Genomic DNA, 16,334 nt, shown 5'->3' on the forward strand with positions numbered 1-16,334 from the left:
AAAGTTAATTTAATTCTCCCAGCAGATTCACCATAGAATCATAGAATTGTAGAATGGCTTTGGTTGGAAGGGACCTCAAGGATCATCAGGCTCCAAAATCCCCGCCACAGGCAGGGCTGCCAGCCTCTACATTTAATAGTAGACCAGGCTGCCCAGGGCCCCATCCAACCTGGCCTTGAGCACCTCCAGCAACGGGGCATCCACAACCTCTCTGGGCAGCCTGTGCCAGCCACAAAGCAGCTTGGAAATGACACAAACGTAATACGTCTAAGTCAAAACATTTCTTATGTTGAACAGCTTCGGTTCTTATAAAATAATATCTAATAGTATATATATTGTCAAATGGAGATAACTAGGAAAAGCATAATGAGCACGTTTGTAAACAGAAGTGATAATGTTTACTGAATTATCTTGTTGGCTATATTAAAATAGCTCTGCTAAAATAATAGTTTTCCACATTTGCACTAGTTCGGCTGAGAGCAAATCTTGACTTGCACTTGGAAAGGGGAGAAAAATAAGTGTAGAATAAAAGCAAATTTTTGCACGCAAAATAAATTGTTACTTCTGTCTGTTACCATGTATTTATTGCTTTTGGTTCTATGAGAAGACTGCTGCAGGGGTGTTAAGCATTTCTGATAGAAATTTCTTCTTTTCCATACAGATGACGACACATTTTCTGATGTGTTTTGTGAAAACTCCAAGAAGCTTATCAATGTACACTTATTTGCCCTGGCTGCCAGGCATTATTCTTTGCCTAACCTTGGAGTGTGTACTCCATTAGAAGAGGTACTTGAAGCGCTGAGAGGAGAAAGCCAAGGAGCAAGTGGTATATTTGCATTTATATTTCAGTTTTTATTCTCTCACTACAGGATCTGCAGAGTTGTTGTTCCAGAGGGTGGTTTTCTGTGGGTTTCTTTTTTGTTGCTGTTGTTCTTACATTCATCTCCTTCCTACATGCTTCTCAACTTCAAATATCATTTGTTCTTAGATAATTTCTTTATTGTTGTTTTTTTAGAAAGTGGCTTCTTGTGCTTAAATTTCAGCAGAGGGGAGGCAGCATTCAGACTTTCCTTGATTCTCCCTGTTTCGAAGGGGTTGAGATAGGCAATCAGGTGCTTCATTATTTCACATACAGATGAAATATCTTGTTAATTCCCTTTGTTTTCCTTCTCCCACAGCAACACAATTTATCAGTGCTACTACTGTTTGTTTGGGGTTTTTTTGTGGTTTGTTTGTTTGTTTGTTTTAAGTCTGACCTGAAGTCAGGCAGCCATACTTCTTCAGGTGCTGTTTTTTTCTGCACAACTTTTGTTAATTGTTAAACGTGTGCATGGGCGTTTAACTGAATATGGCCCAGTAAGTGTCTGGTATTTCAAAATAACTGATTATATTCATTATGTATTTTTTGGGCCAGTACCAAATATGTGTCCTAAAACTAGAGCAGTTTCATTTTTCTGTATTTGAAGAGTCTGAAAACTCTCAAGATGGTATCTTTACATTGGAAGTCTTCCTTATAATTTTTTTGCTTGTTTGTTTGTTTTGGATGATGAACTTATATTTGTGCTTTGACTGCTGTCATTTTCGCTGCATCTGTTCTTTATGGAATCCTCAGTCATAGGTTTGTCACCATCATTCAGATTTCTCATTATATTTTTAGAGACAGAGCCTTTGCTTTCTAGTGTGTTTTTTCTCTGTAATAAATTAAAATGCCTCTGATGTTTCCCATTCTAAGTGATAGTAACATTAGATACATTAGGCATCTCACCTATTTTCTACAGCAGTCTTCTCTTTCCAATTTTGCCATTTTTCATATTTGTGTCCCCAGTTTTAGATTTCTTTAGAATTACTGAAGTAGCTAAAATAGTCTTAATGGTTTGTTGTGCATTGATCTTGCTGTAAGTTTAATTCCTGACTTCTTTCCTTCTGCTATTTTTCCACCTGAAGCCTTTATTCCTTGTTTGACAGCTGTGTGCTGCTTTTCTCTTGATTACTTTTTGGCTATTAGCATTTTCATTATGTTCTCATTCTGTGTTCTGCTTAATTTTCAGTAATTCTGTCGTTCTTCCTTGTTATGCATGTACTTGAGTTCATGCTTGGATTAGCTCTCTCAAGCAAAAATACAAGGATTCTTTTCATCTTTTTCTCATACAGAATGAAACATAAAATGAAGCAATTGCTAATTATTTTGTTTTGTGTCTTGAAGGACTTCTGCTTTGTTGGGTAGCTGGGATCGGGGTAATTCTAATGGTACTTCACTGAGAAAACAAAATGTTCTACTGTTCTGAACTAATACAATGGTATTATAATTCAAAACTTTTGTGTTGAACTGGCAAAGTATCAGTTAAATTAACTTACATGCATAAATTAAGTGCTTGCATAGTTCTTTAACTTTTTCAGCATATTGATGCAGACATAGTACTATTCTTACTTAGAATGATTACTTGAAAAGTTTAGTTCCAAAATTTAAGTGTAGTCTGAATGTGAAGTGGTTTTTCCATTCCTTCCTAATGAAGTTCCCTGTGGCCCTCAGTGCCCCACTGGGTTACTTGTGTTGAGCACAAGGATCCAGAAGAACCTGGCCCAAGAAGAGCAAGCCAGTAAGGACAATTTCTCTTATGTACCTTATATAAGAAGAGAGGCTTGCTAGAATATTGAAATAATAGTACTTTCTTCCTTTTCGACATATTTATGCCCTGTGTAATAGTCATGCAATAATTATTAATCAATCTTTAAATTACATGGACTGTTTCAATGATTTTTAGCATATGGTCATCCCAGTCCCTGCCAGTCTTGGCTGATGAAGATAAATTACAATGCTGTAACTTCTGTATAGATAGTGTTGTAAATTATAAGTGGACCGAGAAATTCTTTTTAACCCGGTATATCTAAATTTCCACAGATAGCAAGGGTATAAAAGATCTGGAAGATCTGCATTAGGCATATATGAAAGGCAGTGTCCCCTCACTTGATCTACGTCATAACTTAAGATGTAGGTACAATTAGCACTGTAGAGTTAAAGCAGTTTTTCAATTGGAAAACATTTGCTTATGCTTGGGTTCACAATATAAACAAGCAACATTTCAGTACATTAAGCTTTCCTTTACTCTATGACATCCAGTGTACTTCTGTAAAGTATTTGAGCCTCGCTTTCTTCTTATGTCACAAAAGGATGTTTTGAGCATCTAAACCAGACTTCAAATAGACATTTTCTTTTCCTATTAGATTGACCTATGTCTGCTTGTTTGTCAAAGTAATTTAAAAACAGACAAACAAAAAGCTGTCGCAGTCAACATTTAGCAGAAAACCCAGCAAAAATAAAACTTACTAAAGTAATCTTCTGCAAGCAGTGAAATTTGCCATGCACTGAAATCTAGGCAGTGTAAAACATAGGTCTAAAAATAATTTATAAACTTTAGTAACTAAGGTTATAAATATATGTGTAGGTGTGAGCACACTATTTTATTTTTTTTTTACCTGGAATCTCAGTTCCATTAAGTTGGGTCTTGTTTCTGGATTTACCCCTGGCATTTTAAATGCTTTGGCTTAAGTACTGTTTGAAATTCTGCTGCAGAGTATTACCATGTCAGTCATTTGATCTTGTATTATAGCAAAGGATAGAAGGTGTGATATGTGACGATGGCTTAGAGTGAAGGCGCTGCTTTGGAGACCAGGCAAATAAATCTTCCATTTCTTTAAAAATATTTAATAACTGTTTCTTCATTTTCTCCTCCTGCTTCTTTTTTTTTTTTTTTTTTTTTTTTGTATTGAGCTTATCCAAAAAGTTCAAAGAGAAGTGAAAAAAAACGTTTATTTTTTTTTCTATTCTTTTTTTGTTCACTTGAAATAGTTAACGAATTAAGAGTTTTTGGGAGGCCACAGAGCTCTTCACCATTTTAAAGCACATGAGAATCTTTAGTGAACACTTCAGCAAAATATTTGTTTCTTTGTTTTTTGTTTTGTTTTGTTCTTTTTTGCTTAAGAATATTTTAGGCTATTGTTTTCTTTTGTCAGTCGTTAGATTTTTAATTGTCATAGCAGTTTATTATAAAAAAAACAGATGTTTGAGAAATTGAGAGATCCTGTGGGTTTTCAAGAAATAGAGAAAACATTAGGTTTCTCATGAGCTCAGTGCAATTCCCCACTCTCTTTTAAATAAGTAATGCTCCTGGCTCTGTTCCCAGCATGGTCTGATCAAGGAATGAACATAGATTTTGCCTAATGATCAGATTTTGGACAGATGAACACATACTGTGCAAAAACCAAAAAAGGGGAAAATATTAATCTCTTTTGTTTTCTAAGAACATGCTCACCAGTAGCAGTCCTCTTTCTTCTACCTTTACCTACACTTACAAAAATCACTATCAATTTAACTCATAAGGTTTCTCACAAGGGAGCTGCTTCTGAGCTACCCCTTAGTTGGAGGTATGTAGAGATGTAAGCTGGTGGTAGAGGTTGATTTCATCTCTAACATATTTTAAGTCATTTTCTTCTGAAAACATATAGCAGTTATATATATATATATATATACATATATATATATAAATGAAAAAGTAAAAGAAAATAGGTTTTTGATAATAGTTTGTGACTAATATCTGGTCAGGTGTTAGATATAGTTTTTTAAAAAACTAAAAGTACTATTTTATAAGTGTTGATTTGTTTAAATTTATCTGACATTCAGAGTTTAGTCTTGTCACTGCTTAGTGCTTTAATGAAAAAGTACTGCCCTTAAAGTATAACAAGTACTTAGAGATACTTTTAGACTGGAAATTATTCTAATTGATCATAAATGTTTATTATTATAGATTGTGTCAATGTGTATATATTTTCTTAATCTAATACAGGTATCAAAACTGATGAGTTTATGAATAATAAGAAATCGCATGAAGTACAAGCAATGTCAGAGTTGGTAGACAAAATAGCAAAGTATTGTGGTTTAAAACAGGTAAGAAAGCATTTCTTAATGTATGTTATTGTGTAGCTTCCGAATTATTATCTTTACTCTCTTCAAATACCACATTTTGATATTTTTCCTCTTCTGCTTTGATTTTTTTTCTATATATTATATATAATAGATAAAGGAAAGCCTTTAAGGGCAAGCTGAAGGGCAGTTTTGCTTATAAATGTGTTGTTCTCAAGGAACTGCTTTTAAGAGAGCCACAGTCATTTTATGACTCAAAAAAGAAGTAAGAAATTCTTTTGCCCTCTGTATATTGATTAGCTAAAAATTGCACTACTTTTTTCTATGTACAGGCACTGCCTTGTTTCACTTGCTGCCTTCTATTGCTGGCAATTTACTTTAGGCATCAGTAGGAGGGCAAAACTTCAGTCTTTACGTGTGAGACACACAGGAGTACCACATAGGGAAAAATATCACATAGGGAAAAATGCAGATAATCCGAGGAATTTTGAAAGTACATGCATCAGATGGCAAGTTCATCCTTGGATGGTGAAGAATTGTAGGATTTCTCCCCAAATGCAACTGTAACTTACCCTTTTCTTAATGTCATTGGGATTGCATAGTTCACTAAGTCACTGCTGCATGAAAACCATGTAGATGTTTACTAATGGGCCTCTTGGCAAAACACAAGCATCACAACACTTGACTTTTTTCGGTACCATATTTCACATTGTATGTGTTAGACACATGTTATTTGCTCAGGCTGAGTTTATTTCAGATAATGTAAGCAATATGTTCTGATGAAGTATTCTTCGTAGATTTGGGTCAGGTCTCCAGTGTCCTTAGAAACTGAAGATCAAAACTCTGACCTCTGACTTGTCTGTTGTGTAAGGAGCAGCTGCAGAGGGCAAAGTTCTAGGCAATCTCCTCATTACAACTGGGAATCTCAAGTAAACAGAGAACTGCATCTAAGGCCAACTATTGCTGGATGAGTCGCAATCTGTGAGCATCTGCGGTCATTCAGAGATGGAATGAAGTCTCTCCAGTAGCTCCGTCAGGAGCCAGCCACAATGACAAATGTGGATGCCCTGAGCAACCATAAAGTTGTTCAACTCTATAAACGGTGAAAATGCACTAGTAACAGATGCACAAAAGTAAATTCTCCTATTCATTAGCATATTTTTTGCCTTGCTTACCTTTTGCTTCAGGCAGATGTCGGCTGTTCAAGTGCTGAAGACTTTCATGTACTGAAAAAGTTTTAGAAAAGTGTAGTTTGCACATAATGCGTTACCAAATGTTCTCTGCATTTGCTGGAAGATGAATTGGTGGTGTTTCATATAGCATTTTCATTTTGATTCTAAATACTTCCCAAGAGATTCATGAATGAGAGGAAAGAAAAAGCCATAATCAGAGAGTGAAAAAGTAGAGCCACCTTAATGACCTCACCTAAGTCTCGATGTAGCTGGTTACTAATAAAATCTCAAACTAACAATTATTAAGTATCTGTCAATACACTACAATTTCAGCCTGTGATTAAGCACTTTTATCAGATGACTTGAAGTATCTTTAGGATTATTTTCTGTTTATTTTTTGAAAAAAACGTATCTTTTAATGAAAAATATGGTTGCAATATATCTCTGAATATGAAATGCTGACTGCTTTATATTAACTTTTTTTCCATTTTAGTCATATACTGTGAGAGAATTTATTTGTTCAAAGTTACAAATCCCTAATATATGAAAAGAGCTTTCCAGTACATGTTAAAAAAGAGAAAAAAAAAACCAAAAACAGAAAAGCCTCCTTCTCAGTTATTAAAAAGCAACTTCTATTGTTTTGGTTACCTTTCAACTTAAAACAATGTAAGAATTGTAAAGTTTTAGGAGAGTGTTTTCTTTATTGATTTTTTTTCTGTCCTACTCGGCAAAACAAAATGTATATAGCATTTAATTAAAAACACAACACACGTTTTACAATAGCACGTGTCCTCAGGGTGTTTCTTTCAGATATTACAGATCACTGATGGATTGAAAAATGCCCTACGTTTCACCTTCGTACCATGATGTATAATGGGCAGTAGAGCATATTGTCCTCTTGTGGTATTTTACAGTATACTAAAATAAATAGTAAAAATGAAAATAAAAGCAAAAATTCTATTACTACTGTAATTACTTTGAGATTAATGATTTAAATCAAAACAATAAAGCAAATTAATTAAAGGTTTTTTTCATTTGTTTACTGCCCCTCTAAAGCATCATTGTCCTCATACAAGTGGAACTTTTTAGAAAGAAGTTCTTGATTATACTGTGAAAAGAAGCCAGTAGTAATTCTTTACTTAATTGCACATTTGTTTTCTTTAATGCATTTGTGAAAGTTTTCCTTGGAAATTGCAGCATGTCCAACAAAAGTTGCAAGTATGATATAATTCTGCATTCACCGTCCATTACATTTGTGATTTGGAGCTGGGAAATGTTGTGAGGCGTATGGAGTTCTTGACTGTGATGCCAGAAAATGCATTTAAACATAGTACCCAACTCACTATGGACAGGACCTTTGGTGTGCATTATATCATGGAAATTTCATTTTAAATGTTCATGCTTGGCAGATCTGCTGTGGGTTACTGATTACCTTTCCTTATGTCATCAAGGGAAGGCAAAACAAGGATTTATTTTATCCACTCTGTTTGTTTAGCACAAGATCGTCACATTTTTAGTCAAAATTTGCTCGTTTCAGAACTGATCTCCCAGTGCTAATTAAACAATATGTTATTTTTTCCTGAGAATAGATGTCCTATGCCAAGAATTGCTCAGGACCAGTTTGGGCAAGGCTTTCAGCAGCCTTATCTATTGGTCTGTTCTCTGCCTTTGGCAGGGCACTTGGGTGATCTTTAAGGTCCATTCCAACACAAACTGTTCTGTGATCCTTTTCACTTGTAAACAGCTGAAAAAAGTCTTAAAGACACAACAGTTGGTCTCTATAACCACTAGAGATCAAATGTGTGAGTCAGGAGTATTCACTAATTCTCTGTCCAAATACTGACTTCACAGAAGTAGTTAAAATGCCTTGTGGAAGTGTAGATGTGTATATTCTGCATAATAAGTCTATAGTGCCATTTGTTTAATCTTTTCTTCCTAATTCCATGACTGTACAAATCTTTTATATTCTTAGAATAGATGATAGTAGTTTTTTTTCACTTCTGTCAGGATATTTCTGTACTGCATATTCCTACCTAGTCAAAACATATGCAGTTGTGTTTAAGATGGATACCTGTAGTATATGCTGGCATTTGCACTTATACAGTCGATCTAAACTTTCTTATGAATGTTCAACAGACCAAGAACAAGACATGAAAAACATTCTCAAGTTAATCTTTTCCAGGAACATCTACAAACAAAGTCCTTGTAATTGTTCAATATGACTTTTGGTTCATAACTGAATGGAAGTGAATGTTCTGATTTCCTTCCCTTAAAGAAATGTCACTTGAAGTATCTCATGCTATCAGCTGGGAGAGAAACTTAACTTTCACTTAGTTATCATTCCTATTCACACCTTCCTCCAGAACTGGCAATGGAAAGCACATGTGACATATCAGGCCCTTTGTTTTATTACAAAACCATCCTTCTGTTACACAGATTTGTATGGATTACTTTAACAAAAAAAAAAAAAAAAAAAAAAAAAAAAAGCAACAAGCATAAATAAGTGTTCTGACATAAGAGGCAGTATTAATATGGCATGTCTTTCTTTAGTTCGTGTCTGAATTGATTACGTTAAGCACTGAATCTGAAGATCTGTTTTTTTTCTGTATGCTTAGTTTAGCTGTCTCCTAAGTGTCTAAACGTCATATGAACACTTCCCTTCCTAACTCTGTATTTTAACCCCATTTGGCAAGGGCAAGTTATAGTGTTGGTGATTTACAGTTATTTTCTTTAACAGAAGGAAGTTCTATATCAAAATACACACTGAAAGTATTTTCCAGAAGAGTCAGGACATGTGCAGTGCATAAGCATTGCACTGTCTGTTTTCTAGAGGAAATCAGTTTTGACTTAATTCTGTTTTTTGAAGTCAGGAGGTGCACCAGAAAGCAGATTAAGTAAAGTAAAAGGGATAACTGATAAAGTGATTATGAAATCTATGCTTAGTTTTTTAAGGGAATATTTTGCATTTAATTGAAATGTGTCTTCTTGCTCATTAATATGGTGCTTTTTTTTTTTTTTTTGCTTTTTTTTTTCTTTTCTTTTTCTTTTTTTCCTTTTTCTCCATTACCAAGGTGATTGATATAGGTTCTGGAAAGGGCTACCTGAGTTCATTTTTGTCTATGCAATATAACTTAAAAGTTTATGGAATCGATTCATCGAAAACCAATACTAACGGCGCTCATGAAAGGAACAGGAAATTGAAGAAACACTGGAAAACTTATCAGAGTCGAGCAAGAGCCAATTCTGAAACCCAGAGGTTGGAAAAGCCAATGAAAAATGAAGTTAAATGTAAAGCCATCAATGAAAAACCCTTAAATAATAACAGCACTCTTCAAAGTCAGGATCAAGAGAGTACCCAAGACTCAGTTCCTTCTTGTGTTTTCACAGAAGTAGCTATATCTGAGACCAGCAAACAAACTGAAATCAATTTGGCACAGGCACAGTCTGACGAGAGCAAGCTTTCTGAAGAGGCTCTTGCTGTTCTCAATGTTCTGCCTGCTGATGCTGTAGATGTTTTTTCTTCATCCCGCTGTAACTATGGGGAAATCTGTGAAGAGGAAAAAGCACAAAGAAAGATGGCATTTATCAAGGCTAAAGCGAGCAAGTCAAGAGAATCAAACCTTTATTTTCCACTGACCTCCTACATCAGCGCGGAAACAGAACTCAGTGACATCATAACAGATTTAGAGGTTATATCATTAATATTTGAAATATATTTTGCTTTGTCTTTATATTGCTGGTCACATGTCAAAATTAACAGCATACATATGAGTATATTCTAGTATTTTACCATTGTGAATAGATAACCTCTAATTGTTACAAAGAGTTTTTTATTTACCAGGGAGGCAAATATCTTAAGCACTGGAATTTCAGTTTTCCTGAAATTTCTTGTAGTTTTATATTTTTATAATTGCAGTAAAACTCTGAAGGCATGATGTAATTTATTGAGTACAGTACTCAACATAACGAGTTTATAATGAGCCATATATTTAAACAGTGCTTTTTATATTTTGGCCTTTCCATGTTACTTAGTACTTAGTAATCTGCTAGCTGTCAGGATATATGTCTATACATGCAAGTCCAAACTCAACTGCCCAAAGACAGTGATGCAAGTCTAGAAGCTGTGCCTGAGCTGACATATGTTGATTGAGTAGATATAGTCAGTCTTTTTTGGAAAGATGAAAACTTGTATGCATTCATATATTCAAATGTGTATTTCATTTCTAATTTAGGACTACATGTTTATGTTAATTACTCTTTAAATACCTAATTATCATACCTCTCTCAACAGTAGGTAAAGCATCTGCCTTTACATTTGCACATTTAAATTTTACATCCTCTTAGTATGTATTTTGTATGATTTCTAAGACAGAAAAAATTCTCCATCACCACCTGTCTTTAAAAAAACTTAACTGGAAGAAGTAAAAACTTTATTGTGGTTAAAAAAAGAAAAAGTCGGACTGCACGCTACGCTTGATGAATGTGCATAATTAAAATACTTTATACAGTCATTAAAATGGCTTTAAAATATTTTTGGAAGTTTTAGAAATATTGTTTTGCAAATAGTCTTACAAACATTTACATTTATTATTTTAACCATAAACTGTGATTCTTTTCCTCATTTTTTTTCTAAACTGGGGGGAAAAAAAAAAGTGGGATGGGTAAAATTTACTGGTTTATGAAGTCCTGAAATGTGTTTGAACTGCTGATGAAATGTGGGTGTGGAAATGTGTGTTTGTTTGTAGCCCAAGACACGATAAGATACAAATTTTACTGGACTGATGCCAATGGTCCAGAAAGTGTTTTCAGTTACACCTAGGTAACCTCACTGAAGTCGGGGATGGTCCGGGAGCGTGCCTGAACCAGACAGATCACACTCATATTGTTCAGAGATTCTGAACATTGTAATGTGTTTCCTGGATATGGAATGGATGGCATGCGGTAGGCATCTTCCACTCACTTTCCTCTGAAAGAACCTCTCTAATGCAGCAGTTTAAATGCTGCTTTTGCAAGAGCAGTATCTTCCATTAGCCTCCAGACATCAATATTGTTCTGCTCTATTTTGTGTGTAAAAAAAGCTTTGTGAACTGGTGAGCTGGAGCTGACAAACAGGAAAAAATGTCTTTAAAAACTAAGCTGAACTGGATCTGAACTTTTGCCTCCAAAAAATTCTGGATGCTAAGACAAGGAGAGGGCAAGTAGACAGAGAAGTATCACAGAGTGAAAAAGAAAAAGCCAGGAAGAAAAGGGGGTTTGTAGAGTTTCACACAAATGTGTATTATACAGACACAAAGTAATACAGAACAATAAATAAATAAATAAATCCATAGAATCAGAAAGGTTCCCACAACAGAATGTTGGAATTCACAGCAATAAGCACCATCCCAGTCCCAGTGCTGGAAAAGTCTTGTTCTGAACAGTGAGAAGAGGGGTAATTTGGATGGTGAAATAGAAGGGAATAGGAAACTGGGGAAGAAGAAAACCAGAAATTAAAATGGACAGAAGAACAGAGTATCTGAACTTCTTTACTTTAGGGAAGAAAATGCTGATCTGTTATTGAATCTACTGTCGTAGGCACACCACAGTACAGCTACAGTTCTGGAAGTAACAAAGCAGATGAAGAAGGGCCTGCACTTTAAGTTAATTTTTTATTTAGGAAGTGATTTTGTTTTCAGCAATTCAGAGTAGCAGAAATGCCACAGATCGGTCCAACTGACTGTGTTACAGTAGTCAATCTGAAGTAAGAAAAGGAAGTAGCAGTGGTAGTAAAAATTATGACAGGAAAGCTAGGAGAAAATGGCTGGTGTCCAGTTGTCTCGCAGATGTTCCCTCCCATGCAGTTAACTGGCGGCTGCTCACAGTCCTGAGCTTTTGCTTCCTCTTAGAGATAATGTATAGAGATACAAAGCTCCATAGATGAACAAAATACGGAGCAGTCTGGTTCCTCATAAAGGTCATAAATGCTGTATTTTCTTAGATCTGGAGTGCTTTTCTTATGCCTAGAAAGATTCTGGAACAGAACACCTGGGGATGTCATGGAGTTGTATGTTTAAACCTCATAGATGAATAAGCCTTTACAGTATGTTTGGGGTTTGGCTTTTGTTGTTATTCACACTCTTTCAGTTGCACAGGGAGATGCTTTATATTGTGCTTTTTTTTTCTTCTGTCTTCTTAGGACTGTATAATGGTGGGTCTGCATACATGTGGTGACCTTGCTGCAAACACACTACGAATTTTTACTGCCAAGCCTGAAATCAAAGCAGTTTGCAGTGTAGGCTGCTGCTACCATCTGTTGTCAGAACAGTATGAAAACCAAGAAGGTAATTATTCTGAGCTCTACTTGTGGCTGCCAGTTTGCATGTTGAGAATATTATACCTTTTAATTAATAACCTCCTGATGTTTTTTTTTTTTTCCTTTCCAATGGCTTGTTTAGTACTTATTTTAATTATACTATGTGGGTCATTCACTCCTGGATGCCCTGTAGCCTTCCTGTTATGCCAATATTGCCAATATTCTTACTGAAATTAGGGACATTAATGCAGAATGTTTTAATGTGGTTATGAATACAGCTGGTTTTATTCCATTACTTCACTCATAAAATGTGCAGACTTCTTTGGCCAGTGTTTTCATCCTTTTGAAATGTTTTGTACCAGATTTTGCCTTTGGCTGTCTGCGTGCAGCATCCATTTATGTTGAGTTGTACATGTACAACTATAAGCAGAATTAAGTCCTTGTAATGTACTCTAAAAGACATTCATCTGAATGCTGTGCTCTGGGGCTTTGACATCTTAGAATGTTAAGAAACAACGCGTTTAATAGCTTTTCTCAGTGAGACAAGCTGAAAATTATTTGAAGATTCACACCAGAAGGGAATTTTCCTTCAAATTTTTCTTTATTATTATTTCTGATAAAAAACAGATATCTTTACTTGAAAAGCGAGTTCTTTAGCTTTCTCTCTGTGCAGCCTTCAGACAACAGAAGGTTACAGATGATCTTTGCACAGATGTAGTGAATGCCTGTTGTGGTAGAAGGAATTGCTGGATTAGTTGGTTTAGCATGGAGATCTTGTGCTTCTTTTGTTGTCTGCTGTCCCTGCAGTCAACAGGGATGGAGTCATTGCTAACAGAAGTACTCTTTTCTGTTTGATTTAATACTTCCTGCATATCAACACAAAAGTGTTCAAGTATAAGATAATAAAAAAGGATTTAAGCTACAGCTAAATCCTGTCACATCACTTTCTGCTTCATTATCCAATGCTCTCTTTTCTCTAGGATTTTCTACAGCACCTTCTATACCTACTTTAAACACTGTATAGATTTACAAGTGAATTAACATCTTCATTTCTGTTTAGCTCATTTGTTTTTGATCCACAATGAAAAGCATGAAGTAGCTGGCTTTTCTGAGCAAACAAGTGTAATATAGCTAAGCTGTCTAAATGGCCATCTGCTGAAGACGAAACTGATAAGCATATCAACCAAATTTGGGAAGAGGTTGTCTGGCAAGGTTTATTTCATCTGTCTCAGGGAACTCTATGGACGGAAAGGCAGGAGGAGCTCAGCTGCTATTCTGTAACAGTTGGCTGATCAGCAAGCTAAGGTCTAGCCATGGGTTGACTGCAACGCATGCTAGCTGTTTCTTGTTTTAGTAATCTTTTTACATACGTTTCACAGTATGGATCTGCTGCAGTTTATAAAGTTTTTTGGACTTTATTAATTTCAATTATATCACAATGCTCCAAATTACCATTTGGAAAAAAAAAAAAAAAAAAAAAAGGAAAGGATACAATTGAAATTTATTTTACTGTATTTGAATTCTAGAAATGCAATTAGTAAAACACAGTTCCTTTACATTAAAGTTTTAAAAAGTGATGAACTTTTTTGACACTCTTCATTCAGTTTGTGTGTCTCAAACATTTGGTAGTTTCTTGTTTTTGCAATGAGGTTACATCTTCCTGCTCTACTTGTTGAATGATTACTTTTTCCAGATCATTACGTAAAGCTCTGCTAAATATTGCTACTCAGACACAACCAAAGCATCAGATGTGATAGCCCATTCAAAGTTCAAAGAAACAGATGTGCACGAAGTTTTATAATGGTATGGAAATGAAATCAAACTGTGCATTGGAATTTTTAGCTGTTGGGTTTTTCTTTACTTGGTGGATGCAAATTACTCTTAAAGAACTCTTTATGCAGAGGAAAAGGAAATCACAGTATTCTTTTTGGGGGAAAGAACACTGAAGTTAGAATAATACTAAAGAATATATATATTTTTTTCACTATTACTGTTGGCATTATTAAAATGTTGTTGCCATATTCTCCTGTAGGGGACATATAATATATGAGTTGTTGGTGAATGTGCAGTGGAGGGGTAACGATACAAGGACCAACAGTGATTCAGTGTCCCATTCCACTGTTTGACTATCCTTACCACCAAGTTTTTTTTTTCTGAGGTTCTCATGTTAAGTGGATCGTGTCCTTCCACTGTGCAACTCCAGAAAAAGTCTGGTTTAACCTTTTCCTTTCCATTGGGTAGGAGAAAACTGAAGGTAGTTCTTCCTTCTTCTCTGCAGCCCTGTAGTCCCAACTGAACTCATTCTAGCAAGGGTCTGAAGAGCCCAAAGAAACTCTAGATGGTCTCTCAAGTGCTAAAGAAAGCAAATATTCACGTCTCTGAACCTGTTGATTACTCTGGTAAGCACTGAAATACTGTTAGTTTTCTACCCATGTTATAGACCACCTGCTGGAGAATGACCTCTTTTGACCAGCTTGCTGTGCTGTTTAATTCAACCAGCTTGCTGTGCCGTTTAATTCAACCTAAACACAGTTTGTTTTGTTGTCTGTCAGGACACACTGCTGATTCATGTTGAACCCTCAGCTGTTCTCAGTCTCCTTGTTCCACGATTTGTTCCATAATCTTCCTGAGAACTGAAGTTAGACTGAGTGTGACCTTTTTCCCGTCATCAAGAACCTCCCTTAATGGATGTGATTGTTCAAAGATGATAGTGTGGCCTTCTTGTGACATCAGTGATTTCCCGTAGCTCTTGACATGCATCCCATCTGGTCTCTTGGACTTGTGTATTTCCAGATTGCCTGTGTGGTCTATGTACTGTAGGTAGTGCTTCACTTCCACTAGCTCTGCCAGGGAAGCTAATGCAGGCCTTATGTGAGAGTATTAGGATGCAGACTTAGAGCTAGGACTCTGTGGTGACAGACAGAAGAACTTCCTAAGAAGCAGACCAAATTAATTGTGAAGAATTTACTGGAACAGAGGAAGTCACAATTGTTTGAAATCAATCCAATATGAGAGGGTTTGTCTGTGGGGCCACTGTGGGACATTCTGTTATAAATCATTTTATACTTGTTTTTATCTTGACTTAGTAGCTTTGAGGATTTTCTGTTTTAGGTATGTAAGTAAGTTCTTGATTTTATATATATATTAAGCTTTTGCCTGGTTTATCTTGAGGTGTTTACTGTAAAGAAGGTTGAGAGTGTCTGCCTCAAACCTCTGCCTGTCATGTTCTGCATCAGAGAAAACACTTATCCCCAGCACTACCAAAGTAGCACATTTTCCATCTTTTATGCTTCCTTTTATTTAACACAAATGCAGATGGTTGTTCTTGTAAGCCTAGTTAAAGCAGATGTGCCAGCCCACACAAAAGCTGCTGTGGACTGACAGTTGCCATAAGTTGAAAAAAATGTGCTGTACATTGCTTGGCAGTTGTGTTTTATTTAATACCAAAGTCAGTCTTGTTTGAGGCCAATGAAAAATTGATTTCTCACTTTTTATTAAATGGGATTAACTGATACACATGGGAAGAAAACTTACCTGTTTCAATGCCTAACATAGCTTTTAAAAGTCTGAGATTTTAAGTTGACAAAATATCAAGAAAATATTACTAAGCTAGTTTTGGCAGACTATTGGTTCATGCTGGATACTGGAAGGCTATTTTTTTTCCTGAGGAGTTGAGAACTAATAGCTTGTATTTCTCTTACATTCTAAAAATAGCAAAAATATAAAATTGCTCGATTCAGTGTGCTGTTGGTCCTGCTGTGAATATGTTGGGAGCGAAATGGATGAGAACGGATGCCATAGTCTTGGATTTAGCAGTTGGCATACAGTATATCCTTCTAAATATCTACAAATTAGCTAAATTCTTCCTTCCTTCCTTCCTTCCTTCCTTCCTTCCTTCCTTCCTTCCTTCCTTCCTTCCTTCCTTCCTTCCTTCCTTCCTTCCTTCCTTCCT

The 16,334-nt window shown here is 35.6% G+C and overlaps 1 protein-coding gene across 5 annotated transcripts in view; it reads left to right on the forward strand.

Moving 5' to 3' along the window:
• Positions 1 to 16,334, forward strand: part of METTL25 (methyltransferase like 25) — a 66,125-nt gene that overhangs the window by 5,640 nt on the left and 44,151 nt on the right. For 4 of the 5 annotated variants that reach the window (XR_001553892.2, XM_015857441.2, XM_032443748.1 and 1 more), the window contains exons 2-5: positions 662 to 826; positions 4,842 to 4,942; positions 9,162 to 9,779; positions 12,266 to 12,410. Coding sequence is in view for 4 of the 5 variants with exons in the window: in XM_015857441.2 (XP_015712927.1) it covers positions 662 to 826; positions 4,842 to 4,942; positions 9,162 to 9,779; positions 12,266 to 12,410 (1,029 nt within the window). In the remaining variant the exon portion in view is untranslated. The remainder of the gene's footprint in view (positions 1 to 661; positions 827 to 4,841; positions 4,943 to 9,161; positions 9,780 to 12,265; positions 12,411 to 16,334) is intronic. The other variant, XM_032443754.1, reaches the window with a different exon arrangement.

This window comes from Coturnix japonica, chromosome 1 (assembly GCF_001577835.2).
Source record: "Coturnix japonica isolate 7356 chromosome 1, Coturnix japonica 2.1, whole genome shotgun sequence".
NCBI lineage: Eukaryota > Metazoa > Chordata > Aves > Galliformes > Phasianidae > Coturnix > Coturnix japonica.